The sequence below is a fragment of the Akebia trifoliata genome, chromosome 12, assembly GCF_017979445.1.
Source record: "Akebia trifoliata isolate Shusen 1 chromosome 12, ASM1797944v1, whole genome shotgun sequence".
Lineage (NCBI taxonomy): Eukaryota > Viridiplantae > Streptophyta > Magnoliopsida > Ranunculales > Lardizabalaceae > Akebia > Akebia trifoliata.
This window is the reverse complement of record NC_141386.1, coordinates 36,366,451-36,391,101: the sequence shown is the minus strand read 5'-3', so window position 1 is coordinate 36,391,101 and position 24,651 is coordinate 36,366,451. Positions and strand designations below refer to the sequence as shown.

General features: G+C 35.7%; 2 protein-coding genes across 3 annotated transcripts; one reads left to right on the top strand and one right to left on the bottom strand.

Annotated features, from left to right (window-relative positions):
* Window positions 1-13,982: 13,982 nt before the first annotated feature.
* LOC147389996 (cytochrome b5-like) lies at window positions 13,983-18,147 on the top strand. Its single transcript, XM_086417891.1, has 4 exons — window positions 13,983-14,287; window positions 14,414-14,504; window positions 17,368-17,434; window positions 17,574-18,147. The coding sequence occupies exons 2-4, from the start codon at window positions 14,427-14,429 to the stop codon at window positions 17,822-17,824; spliced, it is 396 nt and encodes a 131-aa protein (XP_086274017.1). The 5' UTR covers window positions 13,983-14,287; window positions 14,414-14,426; the 3' UTR covers window positions 17,825-18,147.
* A 116-nt stretch (window positions 18,148-18,263) lies between these two features.
* LOC147389995 (rab GTPase-activating protein 22-like) lies at window positions 18,264-24,651 on the bottom strand. Of its 2 annotated transcripts, XM_086417889.1 has the most exons (6): window positions 23,791-24,651; window positions 23,581-23,718; window positions 22,318-22,453; window positions 22,119-22,168; window positions 20,429-20,482; window positions 18,264-20,210 (listed from the first exon to the last, which is right to left on the bottom strand). In XM_086417889.1, exons 1-6 carry the CDS (start codon window positions 24,045-24,047, stop codon window positions 18,947-18,949), a joined length of 1,899 nt encoding a protein of 632 aa, XP_086274015.1. In that variant the 5' UTR covers window positions 24,048-24,651; the 3' UTR covers window positions 18,264-18,946. The 2 variants fall into 2 exon arrangements, with proteins under 2 accessions (XP_086274015.1, XP_086274016.1); XM_086417890.1 differs by lacking the exon at window positions 23,581-23,718 and having other exon boundaries at window positions 23,791-24,629.

The following is a 24,651-nucleotide window of genomic DNA, read 5'->3' as shown; positions in this document are numbered from 1 at the left end:
ATCTTTCTCTCTACATAAAGATTAACCCTTCATTTGGAAAACAACAAACCTTCTTCAAGCCTTCGAATCCTTCGAACTCAAGGGACATCTCTCTCTCTCTCTCTCTCTCTCTCTTGATCAACGGGTTCAAATCAGCAACACTGAAGTCTTGAAGTGGATCGGGATCGATGGCATGAAAAAAGACAAAGTTACAAACACAAGCAGAGAAAAACAAGAGACACCATTGTCATGTCTACTTTACTCACTACTTCTTTTGTACGTGTTCTGAGAGGTTATTACATATATGTATATATATAGGCTCTTTTTCACAGTGGGATTACGATGTAAAGGGAGTCAAGAGAGGTTGATATCAATTTCTTAACCTTCACCCACCGGGGGTTAGCTGAGATTCTAAGGACAGCGGCGGCATAACACGAGGGTGGCGTGGCCCCACAAAATTGTTCAAAAACATGCTTTTATACTATGATATCTTCTACAGCTCTACATCAGGACAGGGTAGGCGGATTTGTACACAAAGACTAAGGGGGCCTTGGCCCCCACAAAAATTTTAATTCTTTTTTAAAAATACTGTGTTATCTTCTACAGTTCTACGTAGGGGGGCTGAACTACCTGTAGATTACGGGTGCCATAAGTTGGAGGGGAAGCAGATCCTATGTGGCACAAGGTTCCAGTAACGAGTGATTTTTTTCTCACAATAGCCCAACAACCATTTTACATGTGGTGTGAATCACATCAGCAACGGAGAGAAAGTTTCTCTCTTATGCCCACACGAAGGGTTTATCTTTCTGTAGAGAGAAAGATTAATAGAAATTAGTTACTTTGAGTTTTAATAAGTTCCGTAATGGAGAGAGTTTTTTATAATTATATGAACTCTTATTAGAAATCATGTTTCTTTCTAGCTGTTTCCCAAACGATAATCTCAGCCGTTCGAACCATCAAATCCAACGAGTTGGAAACATCGATTTCCAACGCTGCTTTTCAAACATCTCTCGAACCGTCCCCTATTTGCAGACAACCTAGTGTTGATTGATGACAATAGGAAGTGATTGTATACAAAACTAGAAGTCCAGAGAGGACAAGCTTTTAACTATTATGGGATTTAAAATAAGCTTGAACAGAACGAAGTACGTGTACTACAACTTTAGTTAAAACACATAGTGAGGATGAGCTAGTTGAGATTGACACTTCGGAGATACTAGAACACAAACCTTTTTGCACCTTGAGGTCATTCTCCATAAAGAGGAAGAAAATAAGGGAGATGTGGTCCATAAAAGATGAGTTTGATGATTGCAGCGGAAATGTGCTTCCCAAGTGCCATGTGACTGAGGCATATCGATCAAATTAAAAATAATAACTTTATAAGGCTACAATAGTACTAGTTATGTTAATGTAGTCAAGAAAAGAGTTAATGTAGACAAGTTCCATGAATGCATTTGTAAAAATATAGTATCCCCAATAAGTAATAAATGGTTTGGCCATGTGCAATGAAGACGGATAAAACACCAATGGAAATGAAAGTTTGGATTGAAGATACTAAAAGGGAAAGCAAAAGGGAAAAATAATGATTGAGGTATTGAAGCAAAATTGAAGTGGCATAACTTAATAGGATACATAGTTTAACATAGAAAAAATGAAGGACTAGGATTCTTAAAGTTAAGCTCATAGCATATGATCCAAAAGCAAAAAAGTAAAATGTAAGGATCCTTTGGCTCAAGATAAATATTTTCTTATGAAGCAAACTCCATTTGAAATACTAGCCTTTCAAACTATAATCTAAAGGACAATGAAGGTGAGGTCTTGGGAAGACAAGTGGTGGGGTGGAACACACTATCCTTCCCTTTATGCAGCTTCTTTAAAATAAAAAAAAGTTGTGCAGGATTGTCTGATTCACAATGGGCTTGACTTTTCTGGGGACCTGGGCTTTCGAAAATTTTTTAATGACTGGAAATCAATGAGATTGCATTTCTCCTTGATCTTCTCACTCCTCACCAATTTGTTGAGAATGAGGACAGAAGTGAGTGGAGTGTGAGTAAGGAAAATAGATTTTCCGTGCGCTTGTTTCACAAAGCATTAGTGCCTTCCTTCGTTTTAGTCTTCTCGGAATATGCAATTTGATCTCCTCCCATCCATGGTTGCATGTTTTTGCAAGTTAACATCCCTTGGGAGAATTCTAACGTTAGATAACCTGATAAAGTGTGGTGTGCCATTTCAAAACTTTTGTTTCCTTTGTAAGGAAAATGGTGAATCGATGTGTCACATTTTAATTCATTATCCCTTCTCTCTTGGAATTTGGGTTTATTTTTCTCTTTCTTTTTTAGATTGATAGGGTCTTCCCTAATGTTGTTCTTTCTTTTTTCCTCAGGTGGACTCATCTTGTATTCTCTAACAAGAAAATATACTTGTGGGCTATTCTTCCTTTTGTAGTGTTGGGGGTTATGGAAAGAGAGGAACAAAAAGGTGTTTCAAGGAGATGAACATTCTCCTCAAGAAGTGATATTGAAAATTTTGGGCCTTCTAGTCTATTGGAGCAAGTTGTGCAAATATTTTGAAGGAGTCTTCTTCAAGGATTTTGTATTACTGGGAGTCTTTGGGTAGTTCGTAGTTTGGTTTGGGTTGATTGTTAGGATTTGTATGTATCTTCCTCTTTCTTTTTTGTGTCTTCTAGTATGGGGACCATCTCGACCTCCAAGATGTCTTATTCTCAATAAAATTTATCATTATTAAAAAAAACTGCCATCTAGAGCAGCCAATCATGTCAATGAAGTCAGATCACAAACAATAATTTCCTTCATTCTCGATAACCAAAAACCAAGTTTTTCTATTTTCAAGACCCCATTCCCCTTCAATTTGCATAATTTTTTCTATGCAACCAAATCAACCCTAATTCAGTCCATCTTCAGATGCTTACTCGAAGATGAGCAAGGAAACCATATTCCTCGATAAAACCAGCAGAGATTAGTAGTAGTTCAGTTGCATTGCAGTAAGGTGTAATATGTGGAGTGCAACATTAAATTAAACAAACTTCATATCTAAGTTTTCCCTTCCAAGAATATTTTTTTTGACACAATATTTTACACAACATCCTAATGAAAACCAAAGATAAAGCATTCCACCATCATTATTTATTTAGATATCATACCCATCATCAAACAAACAAGGCTCCCTTTGAATGATTAGAAAGAACTTCATGTCTAAGCTTTCACTTTGGTTGAAGAATTTTCAACATTAGAAAATTAAGAAAGTTATTTTACATAAAATCCAAACAGAAATCAAAGATAAAGAACCTCACCAACATTATTTATACCAAATTCTTGAAAAGCCCATTCCCTTCCATCTCATTTCCAATCTAATATATACAACTTGAGATTTTGAGAATGTATCATAATGATATTTATAAGGTTATCCACGAATTATTAACATAATCTACAAAACCCCAAAGCCCTAGTAAAATAGAAACCAAGAGAAGCCCAGAATATTAGAGTTTCATGGGAACAATTATAACAGGGAAAATTAAATAAATAAACAAAGAGAGACAGAAGAAGGGTTTTCAATCCAGAAAACCTGTTTTCTGCCAAATAGCATTCCTGACGCGGCGCAGATCCCTCCCTTTGAGCGTCCGCCCGACGCCTTCAAACACCGAACACGTAGTGGTATGCGACCTCGCCACGATCTCGTGCGGTGGAAGCATTTCCTCCTCTGTTTCCACATCTTCCTCATCCAAAAACCCTAATTTTGCCGATCCATTGGCACCATTCGCCTTAGGCCATACAGGTACATTTACAGGAGCTGATTGGTGGAATTTCCCCGAATACGAGCCAGAGAAATCGTCCGAGCTCGAACCAGACCGCGGGATCGGCACGGGAGGAATCGTTCGTGCTGCACTTGCGGCAGAAAAAGATGGATTCAGAGATGGTTTTCGCTGCACGAAAGGGAGATTATAGTCGCTCAGTGCAGCTGAGAGACCAAATTTCTCAGGACGGAAGGAGTGCCGGTGATTGATCGAAGAATTTGACACCGTCGATAAGGCCGGAGAATTCGAATCGACGGAATCAGTGTTTGGAGAGTCGTTGAGATCGGGAGACCAAATCACGTCGCTCTCCTCCAATTCGAATGGGCTTGAATCCGAATCTGGTTGTTTTAGAAGACCAAGAAATCGGATTGTTGAGGAAGAAGAAGTGTTCTTGTGGAGAGAAACCATAGGCGATCGCCCCTCTTCTTCCATGGGAGAAATCCGGGATTTCTATTAAGAGATTAGGGTCAGGGATTGGTCATTCTCTGGTTCTCAACCAGAGAGAGAGAGAGAGAGAGAGAAAGAGAGTGATCTTTTTCTCCCAAAAGCTACGATGACGACGACGACGCGTGGCCCTATAAAAATCTCTTAGGCGAAAATCCACGTCAGTATATGTTAATATGAGAGGACATTTATAAAGGGTATATATGATGACGTGGACTAAGGATTGTGGAGTGTGACGTATGAGAGAAAAAGGTGGTGGAACCGGAACTCGACTCGAGATAGTGGTGTCTTGTAAGTAAGATTCTCTCTGTACTACAATACCCGCAGAGTGCAATGCGCATCTTTCATATGGCCAACTAGACGTCCTGTGGATGCCTCTGTTCTGTACTATAATTATAGCAAATCATTATAATATTTCTACAAGTGGTATACATGCATGGGATAGCTTTCAACCCAAGAAAACTGTTACAAAATAATAATAATTTTCTCACACAGGTCCTAAGGCATGTGTTATAATCATAAATTCTTTTTCTTGGGATCTACAATTGCACATATTTATGGGCATAAAAAATCACGATTTCGTTAAAAAAAATAAAAATAGAAGTGGCCCAATTAGTTTAAGAATAGTGATAATTTAATACCCCCATCACATCACAGAATCGTCATTTATCTTGGGATGCACAAAATTTTTTTTTATAATTATGTGTATCACGATCAATGATCTATGATTTTGTGATGGACATAGAAGATATGTTTAGAAAATCATTATTCTTGGTGCAATGTTTAGACTCACGTGATTAATATATAAGTTATAACCATGACATGAATGGATATTTTTTTTTGGCTAAATATTGATATAAATAGAATTTATTTGTAAACAAGCCAATGAAAAGTGGATGATTGATCAAATTATTAAGATCTAATGATTGACATGCATTTTGCATTTTGGACAATCAATGAGTAAATTGATGATCGGATCATGTCATAATGGAAAATATCATGTTATTCTCTTTAAATAATATGAATTAAATTATTATATATATATATATATATACACACGTTTAGATCATGGTAAATAATTTAACTGTCCCATTATATTTCATTTCATTTGAATATAAGTAATTATATAAATTTAAATTTAAATTTTAAGATAATTTATGTATAAGATTAGAAATGTGGTAATGAACTAATTTGTGTGACACGATTTTTATGAGAAACATTAGTCAATTATATTTGTAAGGATTGAACTTTTCAATATGATATTAATGCGGACGTGACACTAAGATAAAAATTGAAAGGAAAATGATTAGATTAATCTTATTAAATAGATAATTAAGTTGTAAATGAATTCAACTAATAGATGAAATGTATTATGGGTTGAGACTAATCTTCAGCAAACAATGCTGACATGGGCTGTTGATAAAGCTTTTGTCTCAATGTGGAGAAACGTACAAAAATCAATTTGTAGTGTTTGAAGATGAAGTCATGGTTGTCTTTTATGAATGGAAAAATGAACATGAATCAAGGTTTGGTACTTATTAAAGAAAGAATGATAAGAAGGATTGACAACCAGTGACGAAGCCTTACTTGTCCGCTAGTGCTTTAAACCAATGAGGCAGTGCAACTTCAATAATGCGAGGGGCTTATCAATGTGATGGGCCATCAACCCAATCCATGGTGACGGTGCTTATCTCCCTTAATTATCAAATAGACACTATATGTTGCTACAGGAACGGGACACCGTCTTGGATCGCGACTCTTACCAATAAATCTATTGCGTGAACAGGTCGTCTGTAGCACCTATCTTTTTGGATTACTCTTTTAGTTTCAAGTTTCACCTTGGGAAAAAAAAAAAACCTCTAGTGTGGGCGAAGTCAGGGCTTTGCCCATGTGAAGGCAATTAAAAGTGAAAATATATATATATATAAAAGTATAGGGGTATGTTCGGCACCTTATTATTTACCCTATGTTTTACGATATGTGTTTTATCTTACATGGGTTAAAATTTTTGGAATGGACTGATTTTTGGTGATGATAGTCCTACATGAGTTAGAAATTTTGAAATTAATCTGATTTTTGGTGAGGTTCGTCTTTATGATAAGGAGATCATCTTCACAAAAAATCAGTCCATTCTGAAATTTCTAACTCAATAAAAATTGATTTACAAAAAATAGATGATCAACGATTCTTCAACTTCTAAACACCAATGTTATCTGTCATAATAAGCTCATAGATCTTTTATACAAAAATTCTTGTGGGGGCAAGTGCATCCATTATGAATTTGCCCCTGCATCTAAATATCATAGTCTAGATCAGATTTTTTTATTATAAAGAATCTTTCTTTTTAATCTACTCCAAAGCTGTGAAAATGAAGAATTCAATACAAAAGAATTTTGGTGCCCCTATTATTATTTATGTATCTTTTATAGTAGCTATTGGATTATATTTTATTCTAACGGTGCAGATAAGTTTTTCTATATTATAAACCAATAAATAGCAATGTTATGAGATATTTTTCATAATTACGATTTTCTTCTAGGTTTTGAGAGAAATAGGAAAAGAGATATATGAGGATTTCAGGGGATTTAGGATTAAAATCTTGAGTTTTCTTGCCATTATCTTTTGATTTTTTTAGTGAAGAAGATTAGATCTATTCGTGGACATAGGTATCATTCCTGAATCGCATAAATATTGATTTTCTTTAGTTTATTTCATTAATTTCTCTGTAATTGTGTTGAACAAGTATCTTCAAATTCACATCTACAACCTAAAACTCTCTCAACCTTTCGGAATTAACATTGAGGAAAAAAAAAAGTGCTACAGATGCACTCACATAATTTTTCATAAACATTTCCAAAGATGGCTTCTTGATGTGCATACTCAGAAAAAACATTTTTGTGTCGAAGAAAGAAATTACAAATTACAAAAAGAACATCACATGTATCACTCTTTTTGGTACAAAAATTTCCAAATATAGTGGGAAAAAAATAAGTAGACTTGGAGGAAATTCATTCTTCATCTTAGAAGTAGAATATTAATCTACTGTATCGATTCATATTTAATTCAATCCTTTGGGATGAAAGTTCGAACTTGAGAGACAGAGCCATAGCTAGAAAGATCTGGCAATTTAATTAAGTTTATTTTGTAAAATACAAGGAAGAAGATTGGAGGAGGATATTGCTTTGTTGGTGGGGTCTGTGGGGGATAAGCCATGCATCTGTACTTTGAAATGGACATTTCTTGCTGATGGTAGCTAAAATGTTTGATACTTTTGTACAATTGTCAACTTGGGCATCCATCACAAAGGATTGGAAGGGCTCAATTGTTTCTACCTTAAAAAACAAGAGAGAGAGAAAGAGAGTATTGCCACACCACCTTTTTTTTTAAATATATAGAAGATCAAATAATGAGGCTGCAAACTAATGAGCCCAATAATTTGGGGTACTGCTACAAAAAATTGTTCGTGACTACTATGTTATTCGATTCTCTTATGTATCATTAAAAAAAATGCCATTGATGATAGAATCAGCCTGTTATGATGCCAGCAAGAATATCGCTCTTCTTCCCCATCCAAATATTGTGTAACGTAAACAAGATGAATAGTGTTAAGCAATCGAACAGAAATGCGTTGTTATGAAAATTTTGTAATAAGCTGATGAATCAATGGCATGATGTCATGTGCATTGAGAAAGCAAGTAAAATGCAAGCACTTAAAACCATCCATAAATTTTTTCTGGCAATTTTCTCTCTATTAACCAATAACTTTTTCTATTTAAATACACGTGGTGTCATGCCATTAGTTCATCAACTTGGCACAAAAATTTTGTAACAACAAATCTCTGTTCCAAGCCACCCATCAAGAGACTCCCATGTGTCGGCAACCTATGATGATCATAAAATAGAAATTACAGAATAAGAATAATGTCGATTGAAGGAAGAAATGTTTTTTGTCGAAAAAGGATCATAATATTCATCGTTCACCGAATTGCATAAAAGAAAAACAATCAAGAGAAAATTTTGTATCCATCTTCCTCGCAGATTGAAATGGTCCATGCTTTCCTCTCCTACCACATGCAACGAAGACCAAAATCTTGACTCAAATGGATTCATCTACGACTCAATTTTGATATTTAAGATTCTTTTATTCTTCTATAAGTAACATATATAGTGAAAATTGTAGGGAATTCAATCCGAAATTCCCAACCTGTGAGAAACAAAAATAGAGAAAAAACACACGTTGAAAAAAAAAACAATCACATGCACAAAACAGTATTTACGTGATTCGGCAATTTGCCTACGTCCATAGAGTTGTAGGGGTTTCACTATTATCAAGAAGAAAATAAATGTGCGGTTACAATCTCAAAAAAAATGACAACCAAAACTACGTTAAAAAAAAAAAACCTAATCACCAAAAGTGATTTCTATATACTGCGCACATGATTTACAATGGGTTACAAAACGGGCTAATTTTTTTTTTTTTCACAAAGCCTTAGAAAATCTCCCATAAAAAACTCACATAACATTATTCGAGTCGGGTCAGGTCATCAACAAGATTAAACATAACTAGACTCCACAAAGGCCAATAGAAATAATATTTAATATATGGAGATCTTTAAGTTCAAGATGTGGTGCTTGGTGGTGAAGACCCATTTTTAGACCTAGCCATAATTTGTAGCTTGATTAGGAAACCTGCCAACTATATATGATTTTACAAAGCTAACCCACAGATGCAACATCTGAAAATTAGTACAAAATTGGTAAAGATTGAACATGAAGGATGATACCCAACTCACCCCACAAGGCCACAACTAAATTGTAACCCAACCTCATCAATGTAGCCTAGGTAGAACATCCTTGAATCGAACAGAACTTAAAAGTTGAAACTTGGCCTACAAGAGAAGTTAATCTAATCTAGACTTGAATAAGGCAAAATGTCAAGATATGAATGTGCAATAGGACTCTCTTTCTCTTCTTGATTTAAATAAGTTAATAGATTCTCAACATTACAAATAGACCATATAATGTTGGATTTCTCCAAGAGATCATCTTGGTTAAATAGTCTTATAATAAGAAGCACGATCCAGTAAGGTGTTCCGTTCCTATATAATAGAAACGGTGTCTACATGGCACATTCTAAACATCAGGTACCTAACCAAGCTGTTCTCTATGTGGCACATAGCTCGACGTGTTTTATTTCCAATTAAATTGTGGCAGGTAGACACTATTCCTGTCTATAGGAACAGGACATCTTACCCTATCGTATATCTTATGATAATTAAGATAAACCACTCACCAATAAAGCAAGTCCATGAGACACGACAGACGATTTTTCAGACTTGGGAAGTACAATTGGTCTACTAATACTTGATTCTCACATGGCTAAGAATAGTTTATAATTCAGGTATGAAGAAACTACATTTCAGACTGCTTTGGAGAAGTAGATGCTTACCAAATAAACTGTTCCATGATGAGTTGTATTGATACAATGGCCTGCACCATGTAGTAATTAATGTAAGATCTGAACATGTTGATACATAACAATAACTTTATTAGTCGATTTATCTGTGTTCACTGCACCTACCAACCTTCTAGAAGGGCTTTGTGACAACTGTTTTTGCTCAAATATGTTAAGCTGCAAAAACATAATTTTGGTGGTTCAGTATTCTAAGGGAAGTTCAACAAACCAACTTGAAAGTGCATATGTTCCTCTCCTTCCATGGCCCCCAACATATAGCAAAGGGTAGGAGACTCCAAAGAATGTGTTTGAAGGCCCTAAAAGCAAAACCCCGGGACATTCAAGTACCTAAAAGCTCCTTAATAGACCCTGAAAAGCATCCAACCAAATCAAAGAGGTCAAGGAAATGACACCAAACTTCATGAGCAAGAGCACAATGCAAAAGTAGGTGACTGACCGTCTCCCCACTGTTCGAACAAAACAAGTAATAATTGGGAGTTTGGAAACCTCTTAAGATCTACTGATGCAGAGTAGTTAGTCTTCCCAATGTGTCTAGCCAAACAAACACTGAGACTCCAGATGGGACTTTAGCTCCCCAAATGAAAGATGCTAGAAAAAATATAATCGACCTTGTCAACCTAGCCTCAAACATTGAGCGCACAATAAATTTATCATCCCAGAGCTGACGGTCATTTGCCTATGTCCCAACTATCGTGCTCTCGATAGTGTCTAACAGTTACCCCACATTACTTAATTCCCAATCATTAAAATTTCTTGTGAAACCAAAATTCCACGCCCTCAACTACCATCTCCACTATCACCAAATGATTATGGAAATTTGGGGAGGATTCTAGTATGTGGATGAAAATCATAGCCAAAATATTTGGTTGTAATAGAATAGGGTGGTGGGAAAGTGGTCGGACTAGAGCCCTGTATGGATGTGATGTTTGGACAGATATCTTAAATAATAGCGATGATTTTAATAGAGGCATTAGTTTTAGAGTGGGCAAGGAAATGCGGTGCGATTCTGGGCAGATTGGTAGTGTGTAGATTTATCTCCATGGTGTTGTTTTCGTGCCATGTACTTTTTGACTACTATAAAGAACCAATCTGTGAAAAGAATGAATGGGGGACAAGGGGATAAAAATTCTTCGCTTGACATCCTTACCAACTTGTTTAGCTTTTTCAAGCTTGAGGAAATTTCGTCACTCATGACGAGAAAGACATTACACCTTGATAGGGCTTCATATGCTTGCCAAATCTTTTGATAGGGTCTTTCGATTTAACAAAGTCCCTTAGAGAGAACCTTTGGCCTTATGGTCTTATTGGAGATTTTTCACTAATCTTATGAATGGTCTACTTGAGTCCATGAATTATCTCAATGATTAGTCTTGGCTGAGGAGAATTTTTGGCTTGATAGTCTTATTGGAGATTTATGCTTGATCTTCTCTGAGTGCATAAAGTATCTCAATGATTTGTCTTGGCAGGGGAGAACCTTTGGCTCGATGGTGTTATTAGAGCTTTATTTTTTGCTTATTTTATAAATGATTGATCTTCTCAAGTGCATGAAGTATCTCAATGATTTGTCTTGGCAGGGGAGAACATTTGGCTTGCTGGTCTTATTGGAGATTTTTGGCTTATCTTATAAATTATATTACCAAGTCTATGAAGTATCTCAAAGATTTGTCTTGGCAATAGATAATTAGCTCATCAGAATGGATTTATATTAATTTTCACGAGTGATTTATAAGCATAAAACATGAGTCCGTTTTCTCTTCAGTAATCAACGGTGAATATGATTTTTAGTGTATGAGTCCATTAATATTGAAAAATCAATATTTTGATTTTAGTCAAAAATCGTGGTTTGTCAGTCCTTAGTGGTGGCCAAAGTCCAAATCTTCATCTGTGGCTCCGTCAAAATTTTAGAAAAATAAGAATATAATAATAATATATATTTTTATAATTAATATAATAATATGTGTGTTGAATCATTCCTGATATACAATTGAATTCAAAGTTAACTCATAAAAACTAAATAAATAAATAAAATCTGAAAACGACATTTGATGAAATGTTGGACAAATGGCAATAAATTCTCTCAAAGTTAGCTGCCATTTTATATGTTTTACGAAAAAAATAAAATATATCAGCGTTTTAAACGCGCAGCAGATTAAAATAAGATCCACAATTCCACATACACCAACCACTCCTGCGTCGTCACGTGGTTGCCAACACACTAACTTGAATCTTGTTGTCTAGTGATTCTCCGTAACAATCCTTGGACTATGTGACACGTGTTGAGGTGTGGGAGGAGATTTCAATCCCTCACCATAGGATCTGACTCCCATGTTAAAGTCGTCCTTCCTGGCTACCTACCCAGATTATAAAAAACTACTCTTTATTTTGGTTAAATTACGATAACGCCCTCTCTCATCTGATTTCTCATTTCTCAATAAGGGACTACAAACCTCGATCATAGGTGAAAAAATAGAAAAAGATGACAATAAACTTGTTTTTTTTTTTAAAATAGATTTAAATTATTTTTTGATATACATAACATACATTATATATAGAATAGCAAGTTGGGCCTGGTCGATTCACTTGATTTGAATTTGGATTTGTGATTCAACCATATTTAGAGTTAGGTCTAGTAAGAAGGAATTTGATAACCTAAGTTTGGTCTTTACCTGACCCAACCTTTCTAGGTTCATGATCAAGGCCCTAAGCCTTATATTTTTGGGTGGATCAAGCTAGGCAGAGACTTCAAAATCATGTGTGGCGTTGGTTTTATTTTATTTTTCTTTTATGCTTTTTAATAAAATTTTAAAAAGCAATAAAATTGTTATTTTTTTTCATATTATTATAATAAATTTATTTGAAATGCAGTAATGAATTTATTCATGAATACTTTCATTATCTAAAATATTAATTAATATAGATTTGACTCAATCTTACCCTTCGTTCTCTAATCATAACAGTCTATCTTGATAGATATAATTTTATTTTTTAATTTTATATCATTATATATAAATTATTCTAAATGGACTAACGTATTTATTTAAGGTTAATATTATAATAAACAAATTTATTTAATGTATATTTTGGTCAACAAGGACCGCCCTTCTCTAATCTATATATAATATAAAATTATCTACCTATAATTTTATAATTTAAAATTGAAAAATTACTAAAAGATGAATAAATATTTTTGAAAATTACGCAGTCCTGCATTTTAGTAAATAGTTGGACTATCCAACATTTTAGGTGGAGGCCAAATTGTTGGATTGTTAAAGCAAGCTATTAAAACATTGGACAATCCAACATTTAATCAATTAGAGGACAATTTTAGTAAGACAATGTATTTTAACATGTTAAAATGTTGTACAGTCCAACAAGTTACTAAAATGCTAGATTGACTTAATTCATTTTTGATAATTAAAATATATATATATATATATATATATATATATATATATATATATATATATTCTTTTTTATAAATATCATAATATTTTAGTAAATTTTCTTTTAAAATTTTATTTAGAAAAATGAGAGTCTCAACTCTCAAATGATAGTTGGGATTTGTATCCAATGCGTGTTAATTTCTAGAAGATTGGATGATCTCTAGGAAATCTTCATTTTTCACAAAAGGGTAATAATGATCATTTCGATGGAGAGCCTCAACTGTGGATTGAAGTTAAAAATTTCCTTTTTTTATTTTAAGAATAATAGTGAACGGACTCTAAAATACTCCAATCCACTCAACTGTTATGGAATGTGCATTGTACCATAGATTTTTTCTTGTGTATTTCAAAGAAAAATCAATGGCTCAACGCATATTCCACGTCAATTGAGTTGATTTGAGTAACATTTTTTCAGTTAGTTTAAAATAACTCTTTATTTAATGTAAGTTTGAATTAACAATAATCACTTTCTTTTCACCATTTTTTATGTGGTTTTAGTATGGATTTGCGTCAACACTCAACTTTAATCACTGTTCTCCCTTTAGTCTTGAAGAGTCGTGCTGAAACTTATATCGCACTTCTTCTTGACATGAAAGTATATGAAAATCATAAATACTTTTCATCGAAATCGTCAAAAAATGCGATATGAGGTTCGGCTCGAGGTCACTTAAGCATTTTCCTTCTTATAATAGCGCTGCCGGTTAGGGCAGAGTATTTAAGTCAAAGTAAAATTTAATCCAAGTCAACTTTCCTAGGGACAATCTTGTAATTTTTACAAACTGTGGGCGCTACGACACATAGCACGCCAGAGCCGACTCTGATGTCCAATTCCAGATTTTTTTAACCTCAACACAAGGTTGAGGATCTCCATCAAACTCACGGCTACGATAAGAGAAGATAGACGGATTTCCTAAAGATCAGTTTGTTTTTCTAGACATCAGTACAATATTTTACCGATATATATATATTTCTAGAAAATCTCAACCGTCTGTTTGATGGAGACCCTTAACTGTTAGTTGACGCTAGTGTGTTCTTTCCCATATATATTGGTGGTTTGTACTTTGTACTTTGTAATTTGTACTGAAGGGGTTGGCCGAAGATCTTCGCTTCTCATACAAATAACACTTCATCTATGTATGTAAAATTTCCATTTTTAATTTGTTTTGTGTTGTTTCAGATTTTTCTCTTGTTTTATATCTCCGAAGATAGATTTCGATTGGACAAGTTTTGGAAATTTTAATTTGGTGTTTGTTTGAGCAGCCAAGCAACAGAAATGGGCAAAATCCATAAGTTTGAGGAGGTCTCGAAGCACAATCAAACCAAGGATTGCTGGCTTATTATCTCTGGAAAGGTCAACTTTAGTTCGTTTTTCCCCATTTGGTGTTTAATGGTTCTATCTTTTAAGTACTGTGAAGTTTTGGGTTTTTTTAATTTTACCTTCGGTACTTAATCTCAGATCTCAAGATGTTAATTTTGGGAATTTGTATATTAATTGAGATTTGGGGACTGTTTGGATAGCTATAATTTGCACACAAAGAATTGGTACATATGTTCTTGAGAAACATACATTAATACATACAGCTTAGCTTAGTTGGTAAAGTGTGGATGTTGATAGTGGTTTCGAAACTAATCCTCACTAGAGTCACTAAGCTCCCTAAAAAAAGGCTTACTGGTATAGAAAAAAAAATTAAAAATTTGTGAGATCTGTATTTTTTTTTTTTTTTTTTTTTTATTTTAAATCTCTAATAATCGGGTGGGAACACCAAAACCTTCATTTGTTGGTAAAATCTGTGGGTTTTGATACCATAGATCTGTGGTCAAAACCCACCATGGATTACTGATGGCAACACCTAAGGGCCTGTGTGGATTGACTTTTCTAAGTACTTCTGACTCTTGCGAGGAGTCAGAAGCACTTTAAAGGTGTTTGGATAAATAACTCTTGGAAAAAACTACTTTATTGTGGAGTCATTTTAGTGATTTTTCACGGAATACCGATAGTGCTATTTCTCTAAACTACTTTTGCGCGGAGCCACAAAACATTGTCAACATGACGGGATTGGGACAAGTATGTCCCTCATAAATTTTAAAAATTACAAACCTACCCTCAAAAAGGCAATTGAAATAATATTATATTATTATCCATTGATGTAGTGGTAACCTTTTGGTATAACATTTGGGACAAATATACCCCCCAAATTTTTTGAAAATTACAAGCATACCCTCAAAAATGCTATTGCAGTAATACTATATTACTATCCATTGATGTGGTGGTAGTTTTTTGGTGTAACATTCGGGACAAGTATGCCTCTCATAAATTTTGAAACTTACAAACATACCCTAAAAAATGCAATTAAATAATATTTTATTACCATCCATTGATGTGGTGGTTGCCTTTTAATGTAGCATTTGAATTTGGATTTCTAACTCCCCCAATTGCTCACTCAATGATTTATCCATGAGCGTTTCAACCATGATTGAAAGTTTCTTATTACAAGATTGATGTGAATAATTGCACACAAATCTACTATCCATTGATGTGGTGAAAGCATCTTCAAATTTTTAGTGGTTGTATATATTTGCTCACAATATCTTCTATTTGTTTATAATTGTTGGGTGTTTATATAAGTTTTTATGAATAAAAACAATAATTTTTATTTCTTTTGGAGCATAATTTGTTTAGTTATAATGTTAAAAATAGTAACTAATACTTATAAGAGCATTCAGATCATTTTAATAGAATCCAAAATAGTTTCCAAACACAAAACTCTATCAAAAGTACTTCTGACAGTACTTTTTAGAACCTGCATCCTAACACACAACAGTTATCCACTTCCTCTAGACAGTACTTCAAAAAGTACTTATGTTCTAAGTACTTCTGGCTCCTGTATCCACACGGGCCCTAAAATTTTAGGGCTTCGACCCATATCCCGGTTGACAAACTGCAAAGCGTCGTGAGTTCAAGTCTAGCATACCTTAACAAACTATATATAAAATAATTACAAGTGTTACTTTTGGTATAATTGAATATGTATCTATCTCCAATCGAGAGCTTGAGATCGCGTTGATCCCATGACTTGGGTACAAAATCTGTTAAACCCACCTTCACATTGACTACTAACTAACTCTTGCTTGCCTAGTAAAAGAGAAAAATGTATTGCTCTCCTCTTGAGAGCTTTTCTGGTCTTGGATGGAAATTACTTTCCATGATTTCCTGCCTTATTTATTTGATATTGAATAATATTTGAACAATATCATATCAAGTATTTGCAATTATATCTTGGATACTACCCAAAAGCTAGATTGGGTATTAAAGTATCTCAGCATCTTTTCTGTTCAGATATTTCCTGACCGCTGCCACCCTCAAATCCTTCCATTGAACTAGAATACGAAGTACAATTTTCTAATTGCATGGTCTGTCATTTCAAACCAAGATTTTGCTTTTACATGTTATCTTAAAATCTCAGTCTTAGGCCATTGGCAACTCCTTCCTCTTCATATAATTTGTTTTTGATTGTGTAATTCACATGTCAATTGTAAAAGCTTTTACTCATAGATTTAAAAAAAAAAAAATTATCGAACACTTTTTTCCAGGTTCCAAATGTTTCTGAACTAAGTTTGTAAGTTTTGTTAAGTTCGTGGACGTGAAGGAAAGAGAAGTCTTTTCTTGAAAGTGTGGATTTGGATCGGGGATGAATGTATAATAGTTCATTTTTTTAATGCATTCATGAATCCAACTCTCATATATTGTTTTGAGTATTATTTACGTTAGGCATTGAGGCCTCTTTCACCAATCCAAAAATAAAAATAATTGGGGTGTTAATTGGTTTTGAGGATACGAAATCAGAAACGATGGCCATGCTTAGGTGAATGTGTTGTTCGGTTGTATTTATTGCACCACATATATTACTGATCTAGTTTAACCCATCAGGTCTTCTAATTTCATCATATTGGAAGTGTTACTTTTGGTTGGCCTTCTCTTCTTTGAAAGGAAAAAAGTGTGAATTATTTCACCAAAAGTGTAATTATTGAGTTGGGATGAGATTATAACATTGTAAATTCATTATTCATTGTGTATCATGATAGAGTTATAACGGGGAAATAGAATCCACGTTGCCAACCTCAGTAACTAGTATATGGCGTAGACAACTGTGGTGATCATTATTCATCAACTACTTTAACCATCAATTAATATTTATCTTGAATTACTGTCTCAGGTCTATGATGTAACCTCATTTATGGACGATCATCCTGGAGGTGACGAGGTGTTGCTAGCAGCGACTGGTAAACATTGTGATTATGCCTTTCTTTTACCCTGGTTTATATTCTTTGTCCTCCACATCATGGAGCTAATCATGCAAGTAATTCTGCCTTTCACACATTATGTGAGATTGATTCATGAAGTCCATCTGAAATTTAACAGGAAAAGATGCAACGAATGACTTTGAAGATGTTGGCCACAGTGATACTGCTAGAGAGCTGATGAAGAAATACTGCATCGGTGAGATTGACACTTCAACTATTCCACTCAAACGTACATACAATCCACCTCAGCAAGTATCCTACGATCATGACAAATCTTCTGGGATTGTGATGAAGATTGTACAGTTTGTGGTACCCCTCTTGATCTTGGGTTTAGCCTTTGTCGTCCGACACTACACCCAAAAGGATTAGCCAAAGCATTCTTAAGGATTAGCCAAAGCATTCTTATCCATCCGGGTGAAGTTCATGGGTTCTCCAACAGTAGTAAATTAGTAGATCGAATAATTTGGGAGTGTTCTAGGCCAATGTATTTCTGTTTTGTTAAGTATCTATTGCTACCTCATATTTGAGAATTCTGGTGGGGGAGACTTTCACTTCATAGCATATTCCATTAGAAGCTATTGTGGTTTTCAAGTTCCTTGTTGTATGTCTGCACCAATCAATGCTAATAACTGTCATTCAGCAATACCATCATATGGGATAATAAAAGCAAGGCACTTGAAAAATTCATGTCAGTTGCAGCTTGACTTCTAACATTGCTATTGTTCCTTTGAATTAGTTGTTTGTAATGAAAATTTTGCAGGTCACACAATCTTTTATACAATGAACAAACCACCACCTATTTATTCAAGATTTGGTGTTCTTGGCCAAATGTTAAGAGTATAAATAAATGTAGAGGATTGGACCTTGGCCATTTTGAATAATATAATTTCTACATGCACGAACTCTATTCCTCATGCCATCATGTCCAGATCCATGCATAATGTTATTGTAAGTGTATTTATATCCGCATTCACCACCTCATCCACATTCTTTTCGGTCATACCCTCCCTCACTTTTTTAGAACCTTCTATTTGCATTAAACAACAATCTTCGGGCAAGCCTTGAAGGCAAATAACCCAAAAGGGATTGAACCATGACTTGAGAATCCCAAAGCATCTCTCAATCTCATATACCCAAACTTCAGAAGCAAGAACCGACCTATTATGAATGGCTTTAAACTCATGAAAACGAACCACTCAGGCTTCCCACAACTTGCAAAAACTACAACAGCCATCCCACTGTCAGCCCAGATCTTGTGCACAATAATATTGTCTTTTGAGATGTCACTTCTTATCTGTAGTATATGGACTTGATGAGAGAGTTTTACAACCCGAAGTGAATCAACTTAGCATTTGCTGTCATGAATGCTGATTACAAGTCGTTTGAAGAGACTTTGAAACCTTCCCCAGATAAAGCGGGAGTTAAAAAAAAAAAAAAAAAAACAGAAAACAAGAATAAAGTGATAATAGACATCCTGGGACTTTTAAACCTCTAAACTTTGTCATGGAGAGTCACAACCAAATCATGGGAATCATCTAGAAGCTTCCATACATCCAGATGCCCGGCCATGCTGTTGCACTCCCTTAAGATCTCATCCATGCTGCTATACTTTTCTATGATCTGTTTTCTACGCTGCAGTACACACGCCGCGATTGCATAAAGCAACAGGTCTTCAGTTGGTGGAGCTCTTTGCCTTATCCTCCCCCAAGCAGACTTGCTGATTCCAGCTCTGATCGCTGCCTGGTCAGCCCACATCACCTCCCACAGGCACAAAGTCTGCTCAAAGTTCAATTCCCTTCTGAACAGGACCACCACCATCCTGTAAACAAAGAAGCAGTCTTCAGCCTGGAGCATCTCAAGGTGCCTGTAGAGTTGGGAGTCTTTCGACTTAATGATTTTGGACACAATGTTCAGCTGCCGCCTGATTCCCACTTCATCAAGCCTGAAATTGTGTCGGGCTTTCCTCATGAAACCCACAAAGCACCAGAACGCCTCATGATCCTCCTCTATCACTGCAATTATGGGAGAGAGTAAGTCACTCATTCCTTGACAGTACCCAATCTCAGGATCATAAATTGCATAGGCTTCAAGGATAGCAACCAAGCGAGCTGCATGGAATATCCTGCAGGGCTCCAGGTGGTCATAGTCCTTCAACCCGACGGTCTCAGCTGAATGCTGTGCCTTGGCCTCTGAAACAGAAGCCTGGGCCTGCGCAGGGGAGTATGCAACCCATTCTGCATTGGTTCGCACAGCATCAAGGCGGATGATCCTCTGCCATGTGTCAAAATCTTCAGCTTTGTGGGCTTTGGACTTGTCTTCTGTGTTGGAGGGAGACAAATCTTCCTTGGTGGACTTGTTAGGATCACTTTCTTCGCTCCTTTCCACGGCAGTGAAAGTCTGCATGCTCTTGGGTTCTTCAACAGAGTCTGAATCAGATGAAATTGTGTCAACAGAAGAGGCATCCACATGAGTGATTCCGCTCTGCTCTTCATCTTCTTCCACCAATGGGTTGGGAGCATGAGAGTCACCATCATGAATCAGGTGGTCAGACTCCTCGTACTCTTGGTCCCCTTGGTCGATGGAGAGGGACTCACTGGCACTAATCACATCTTCTGAGCCAAGAGAATCCTGGCCTTGGATTAAACTCCCACAGTCTCCGTTGCTGTTGGTCCCACTGTTTTTGTTCAACTTAAAGCTCTCGTCACTGCGCTTTAGGAGTTTCCTGCACTGCTTTCGCAGTTTCTCATATTCTTTTCTGTACCAAAAATAAATAGAAGCTCCATCCTTCAGATTACGAAGTATAATAAATATAGAAAAAATAGTTATAAAAAAAAAAAAAAAAAAAAACAAATAGTAAAATATGATTAGAAATAAAATGCTAAGAAAGAAAAGGTTTAACAAACCTACTCTTCTAACCAATAACATTGAATAGTAGATTCAGATAGGATGAAGCTCAGAGGTACTAGGCATTACCTCTTTTGAGTTCCGATGGAATCTCTTTCTTCTTTGGTACTGTTCAGGTCATATCTGTAGAACCAAGGTGACTCAAAATCAGAATACAGAGGGTATATTTAGAGTCCAAAGGCTCTTAAATAAATAGAACTAACACAAAGTATGCTGAGTGCAACTTTAATAGTGAAACCCATGGAAAAGGAATGCCAATAAAAAATTGACGGCCTGAAAATACCCTGATGTGACCATTTTCTTTACCCTGCTTCTATTATCCGCAAGGATAAGAAGATTGTGGAGGATGTCCAAAGGAATAGAAATTGAGGGTTAAAGTAGAGGTTTGAAATTATAAGGATGCATGGATGAGTGGAAAAACTAAAAAAGATAAAATAAACTTAAAATGAAAAAAAAAAGGAGTAACACTAATAGATGTTAAACTAAGGGAAGTCAATTAAAATGGTTTGGTTGTGTACAATGAAAATTGATTACAACCCCATTTATAAGGAATGTGCAAGTTCAAGGTTCTAAAAGAACAAGAATAAAAAAACCAGAAAGAACAGGGATTGATGCAATGGACTGGACATTAACACATTAGAGTTGTCTAAACTTCTCTATCTTCCCTCCTTTTGTTTTGCTAAATTTATTTGCATTAACTGATCTTTCCCTTTCACCCATGTTGTGTTTTGTACCATTCCATTTCTAACTTGCAGAATTGAGAACACAACTCACACAATTACAGGGGCACTTTTTTTTTGCAGTCAAATTCAAGTTTAAAAACCTTGAACCTCCTATAAAACACAAGCTACTACTCCATAGAAAAGATGAGATGGCTTGAATAAGATCCACTAAAGCAAACGGGCAAAATTTTAACAATGTGCAGATCACGTTTTTCACTCTCGTGCCAAAGATATGTTCAACTCTTCTCCTACAAACCCAAATATCTAACAGCTCAGATGATTAGCCTACCGGTTAGAGCTACACTCCCACATCATTTAGATACTGAGGAAGATGTAAGATTGTATAAGTATATGCTAAAGAAATCATCACCAAGAACTTCCATGACCATTGTAGCCACGTGGTTATTCATCTAGACCACTCAGGTTATAAGTTATGATTATAAGTATATCGAGATTGATTTCATCCTGAATTTGAATTCAACAGAGCACAACTGATAAAATGAGAAGGAATCCGCTCCTTGGTGTTTCACAGCATCATAGACAAAAACAATGAGACATGGGAAACAACATATGTTCCAAAGCTTCTAATTGAAGGCCATTAGCACAGAAAACTCTGTACGGATTAACATGGAGAATTGTGCTACTTCCATTATCTGTAACCATAAATAGCTTAACCTTGACAAAAATTGTTGAAGGGAATGTAGTGCAAGTTCATTCAATAACATAAACATAATTTTTGGAACTCAAATATCTTACTTCCCTTAAATCAAGGATCTTCATAAGTCTAATGGAACTAAGATCAAGAATCAGCCGTAGATTATAGAAATGCCAAATGGACATCATAGACATGATATCACCACCATCATCTACATCTTATCCCAATTACTAAGCCGGTAACATGAATTCTACTTTTTCATTTTTCATTTAACTCAATCATGTAGCAAACTTGGCATGTATTCTAGGGATTCATATTGCAAGGTCCATCTACTCAAGTACATGAAAAAATCCAAAAATCTACAAGAGCTGAAGATGCTTACACTCCAAGGAGGAATGGCCAAACCTCAGTCCTGATGCTTGGATCAATGCCCTGCATTTTAAAATAATAAGAATAAAATGTAAAATAACAGTAAAAAGTACAGACAACAGAATAGCTGAGTCAAAGGAACATTGGAAAGAAATGCACTGATAATATTTTGTGAAGTACAACATATAGTTCAACTGTAACAAATAACTCACTCCGCTGCGAACTTTTTTCAAAAACTTCACCCCACCATCACGAAACTTTCCATCTGGAGTAAATAGGTTTTTCCACTGCTGAGGGGAAAGGGCATTTTTTCTTCTCCTTAGAGACCATGGTGATTTAAGACTACCCCTGAAAATAAAGGAGAAAATTCAAAATCAATTTTCCAGACAAATAAGAAGCAGATAATGGGTAATAAAACTTAATATACAAAGTTCAATATTTTATAAGGGAATAAAATCACCATCATAAGTGTCATATCCCCATCTATTTGAGTTGGCAACATTAATCATATTCTGCAATTCTGTATCATCTATAGGAATCAATGCTCAGCACAAACCTTAAGTAATACGATTAACTGCAGAATCTACCCGTGGTACACATGGTTTCAAAACTCGTTCGAGACCGAAACATATCGCCTGAGTTGTCTCGGTATCACCCAGCAACAAGACGGACGGAAGAGTCAATTTATCGGACAAGATTTAGAACCCACATTCATTTTTCTCATTGTTGAACAAGACGTCTCAAACATATCAGAAAACTCGTCCGAGACAACTTGGTTTCGTTCACTGACGAGACGAGACGTCAAAACGAGTTTTAAAATCATGGTGGTACATTCCTCAGTAAAGTGAAATAAAAACATACAGATTTCCATGACCATAAATGCATCTAATGTAGACAAATATTAAGTACATTTGTAAGGTAGACATAGGTAAATTATCCCATATTTCACGATAACATGCTCTAGGAACAACATGACTCCAAAGTACATGCCATTGAGCAGTGGAACACACGACAGAGAAGATTCGTCAAATACAGACTTTTCTTTTATTGGTGAAAGGGTGAATAACAGTTAAGACTTGAAATTTTGACACTTTGTGACGTTTTATAGACAACATATAGATCACCATCATCATGAAACTATCAAGATTCATAAGACTGCTAAAAATTTTACATGTAAAATTAAGTATTATAAAAAAGCCAACGAAATAAAGAAAACTCATCCATTAATTCACCAATCTCTGCCTAAAACTAAAAGCTTACCAAATTCACAACAATGAAAACCAAATTAAGCAACAAGAGGTATCAAAATCATGAAGAAACAACAGTTAAGTTGAGATAGATGCGGTGAAGACTCGAGATAGAACTATATCAAACACTTTGAGATCGGATCTGAAGTTGGGGAAAAAAATTAAAAAAGACAAGAATCGAAGAAAAAGAAAAATCAAGAAAGAATTGAGAGTGAAAGAGAGACTCACCGATCGGAGGAAACTAGGGAGGAGGCGGAGGAGGAGACGTGAAGAAGCGATGGTAAGTGAGTCCACGAAGGCGAAGATGGTGAAGAGGAGGAAGATGAGAGGGAGAAGTTGGATAAAGATGAACAAGTGTGAGTGCGTCTGAGAGTTCTCATTATTAATATACTTTCTAGGGTTTATTGAACAAGTGTGGTGAAATTTTCTTTTTTTTACCTATGAGAGTAGACGAGGGTGACGGCCAAGGCGATGCCAGCCATGGCCGTCACTGCAACAGCTATTCCAACATTAGAAGGAGCCATCGTCGACCAGATGCCTCCGCCGCGAACTCCGCCGCCTCCAAATAATACACTACCAATGCTCCCTTCCACCAATAAAACTCCTCTGCGACCATTACCACCGGAGTTCCACCAGAACATCGATTGCACCAACACCGCCACTACGCTTATGCCCTTCTTCACCGTCACCACCATTACCAATGGAAACCCCAATTGGCTCTTTTTCCTCTCTCTCTCTCTCTCTCTCTAAAAATCTTCTTCGAAGTGGTGATAGTAAATCTCTCAACTTTTATCTCCCTCGGGACGCGGGAGTGAGAAAGGGAGGGGACTCAGATGAATCGAAGACTTTAGACTTTAAGAGAACTAAGCACCTGACGTCCTGACCCAGTGCATTTCACACCTCTTGAAAATCTTCAAAAGTGAATACTTGGGGGAGTGTTGTTAAAATGTGCCCTAAGGGCACACGCTATGATGCATGAAATACATCTCCACAATTTATTTTGCCACTACTAAAAAAAATTAATAAAAATTTAAAGGCTGATCAAATTTCAAGAAAAAGAAAATAGAACTTTGTCTTTTTATGGGCACACTCGAACTTAACCCCCCTCTCCAGCGCCTCTACGTCTTTTTCGATGAACCTCAAGCACACTGTCGATCATTCTTCTATCTTTTTCTTCCTATTCTCTTTCGTTGTACCTTTTTTTTTTTCTTTTTTTCTTCTCCTCTTCCTCCCCCGATCTCTCTCCCCTCGATCATTATCGGATTCAATAGAATCGTTAATGGATGAGGGGGAGTGCAA

Excerpts from the sequence above, each read along its gene's own strand:
- LOC147389996 (XM_086417891.1), top strand. The coding sequence starts at position 14,427 with ATGGGCAAAATCCATAAGTTTGAGGAGGTCTCGAAGCACAATCAAACC. Across the intron at positions 14,505-17,367 it reads GGCTTATTATCTCTGGAAAG|GTCTATGATGTAACCTCATT; the intron begins GTCAACTTTAGT and ends TTACTGTCTCAG. Across the intron at positions 17,435-17,573 it reads GGTGTTGCTAGCAGCGACTG|GAAAAGATGCAACGAATGAC; the intron begins GTAAACATTGTG and ends GAAATTTAACAG.
- LOC147389995 (XM_086417889.1), bottom strand. The coding sequence starts at position 24,047 with ATGGTGGTGACGGTGAAGAAGGGCATAAGCGTAGTGGCGGTGTTGGTG. Across the intron at positions 22,169-22,317 it reads TGAAAAAAGTTCGCAGCGGA|GGCATTGATCCAAGCATCAG; the intron begins GTGAGTTATTTG and ends TTTAAAATGCAG. Across the intron at positions 20,483-22,118 it reads TGGCCATTCCTCCTTGGAGT|ATATGACCTGAACAGTACCA; the intron begins GTAAGCATCTTC and ends TTGGTTCTACAG.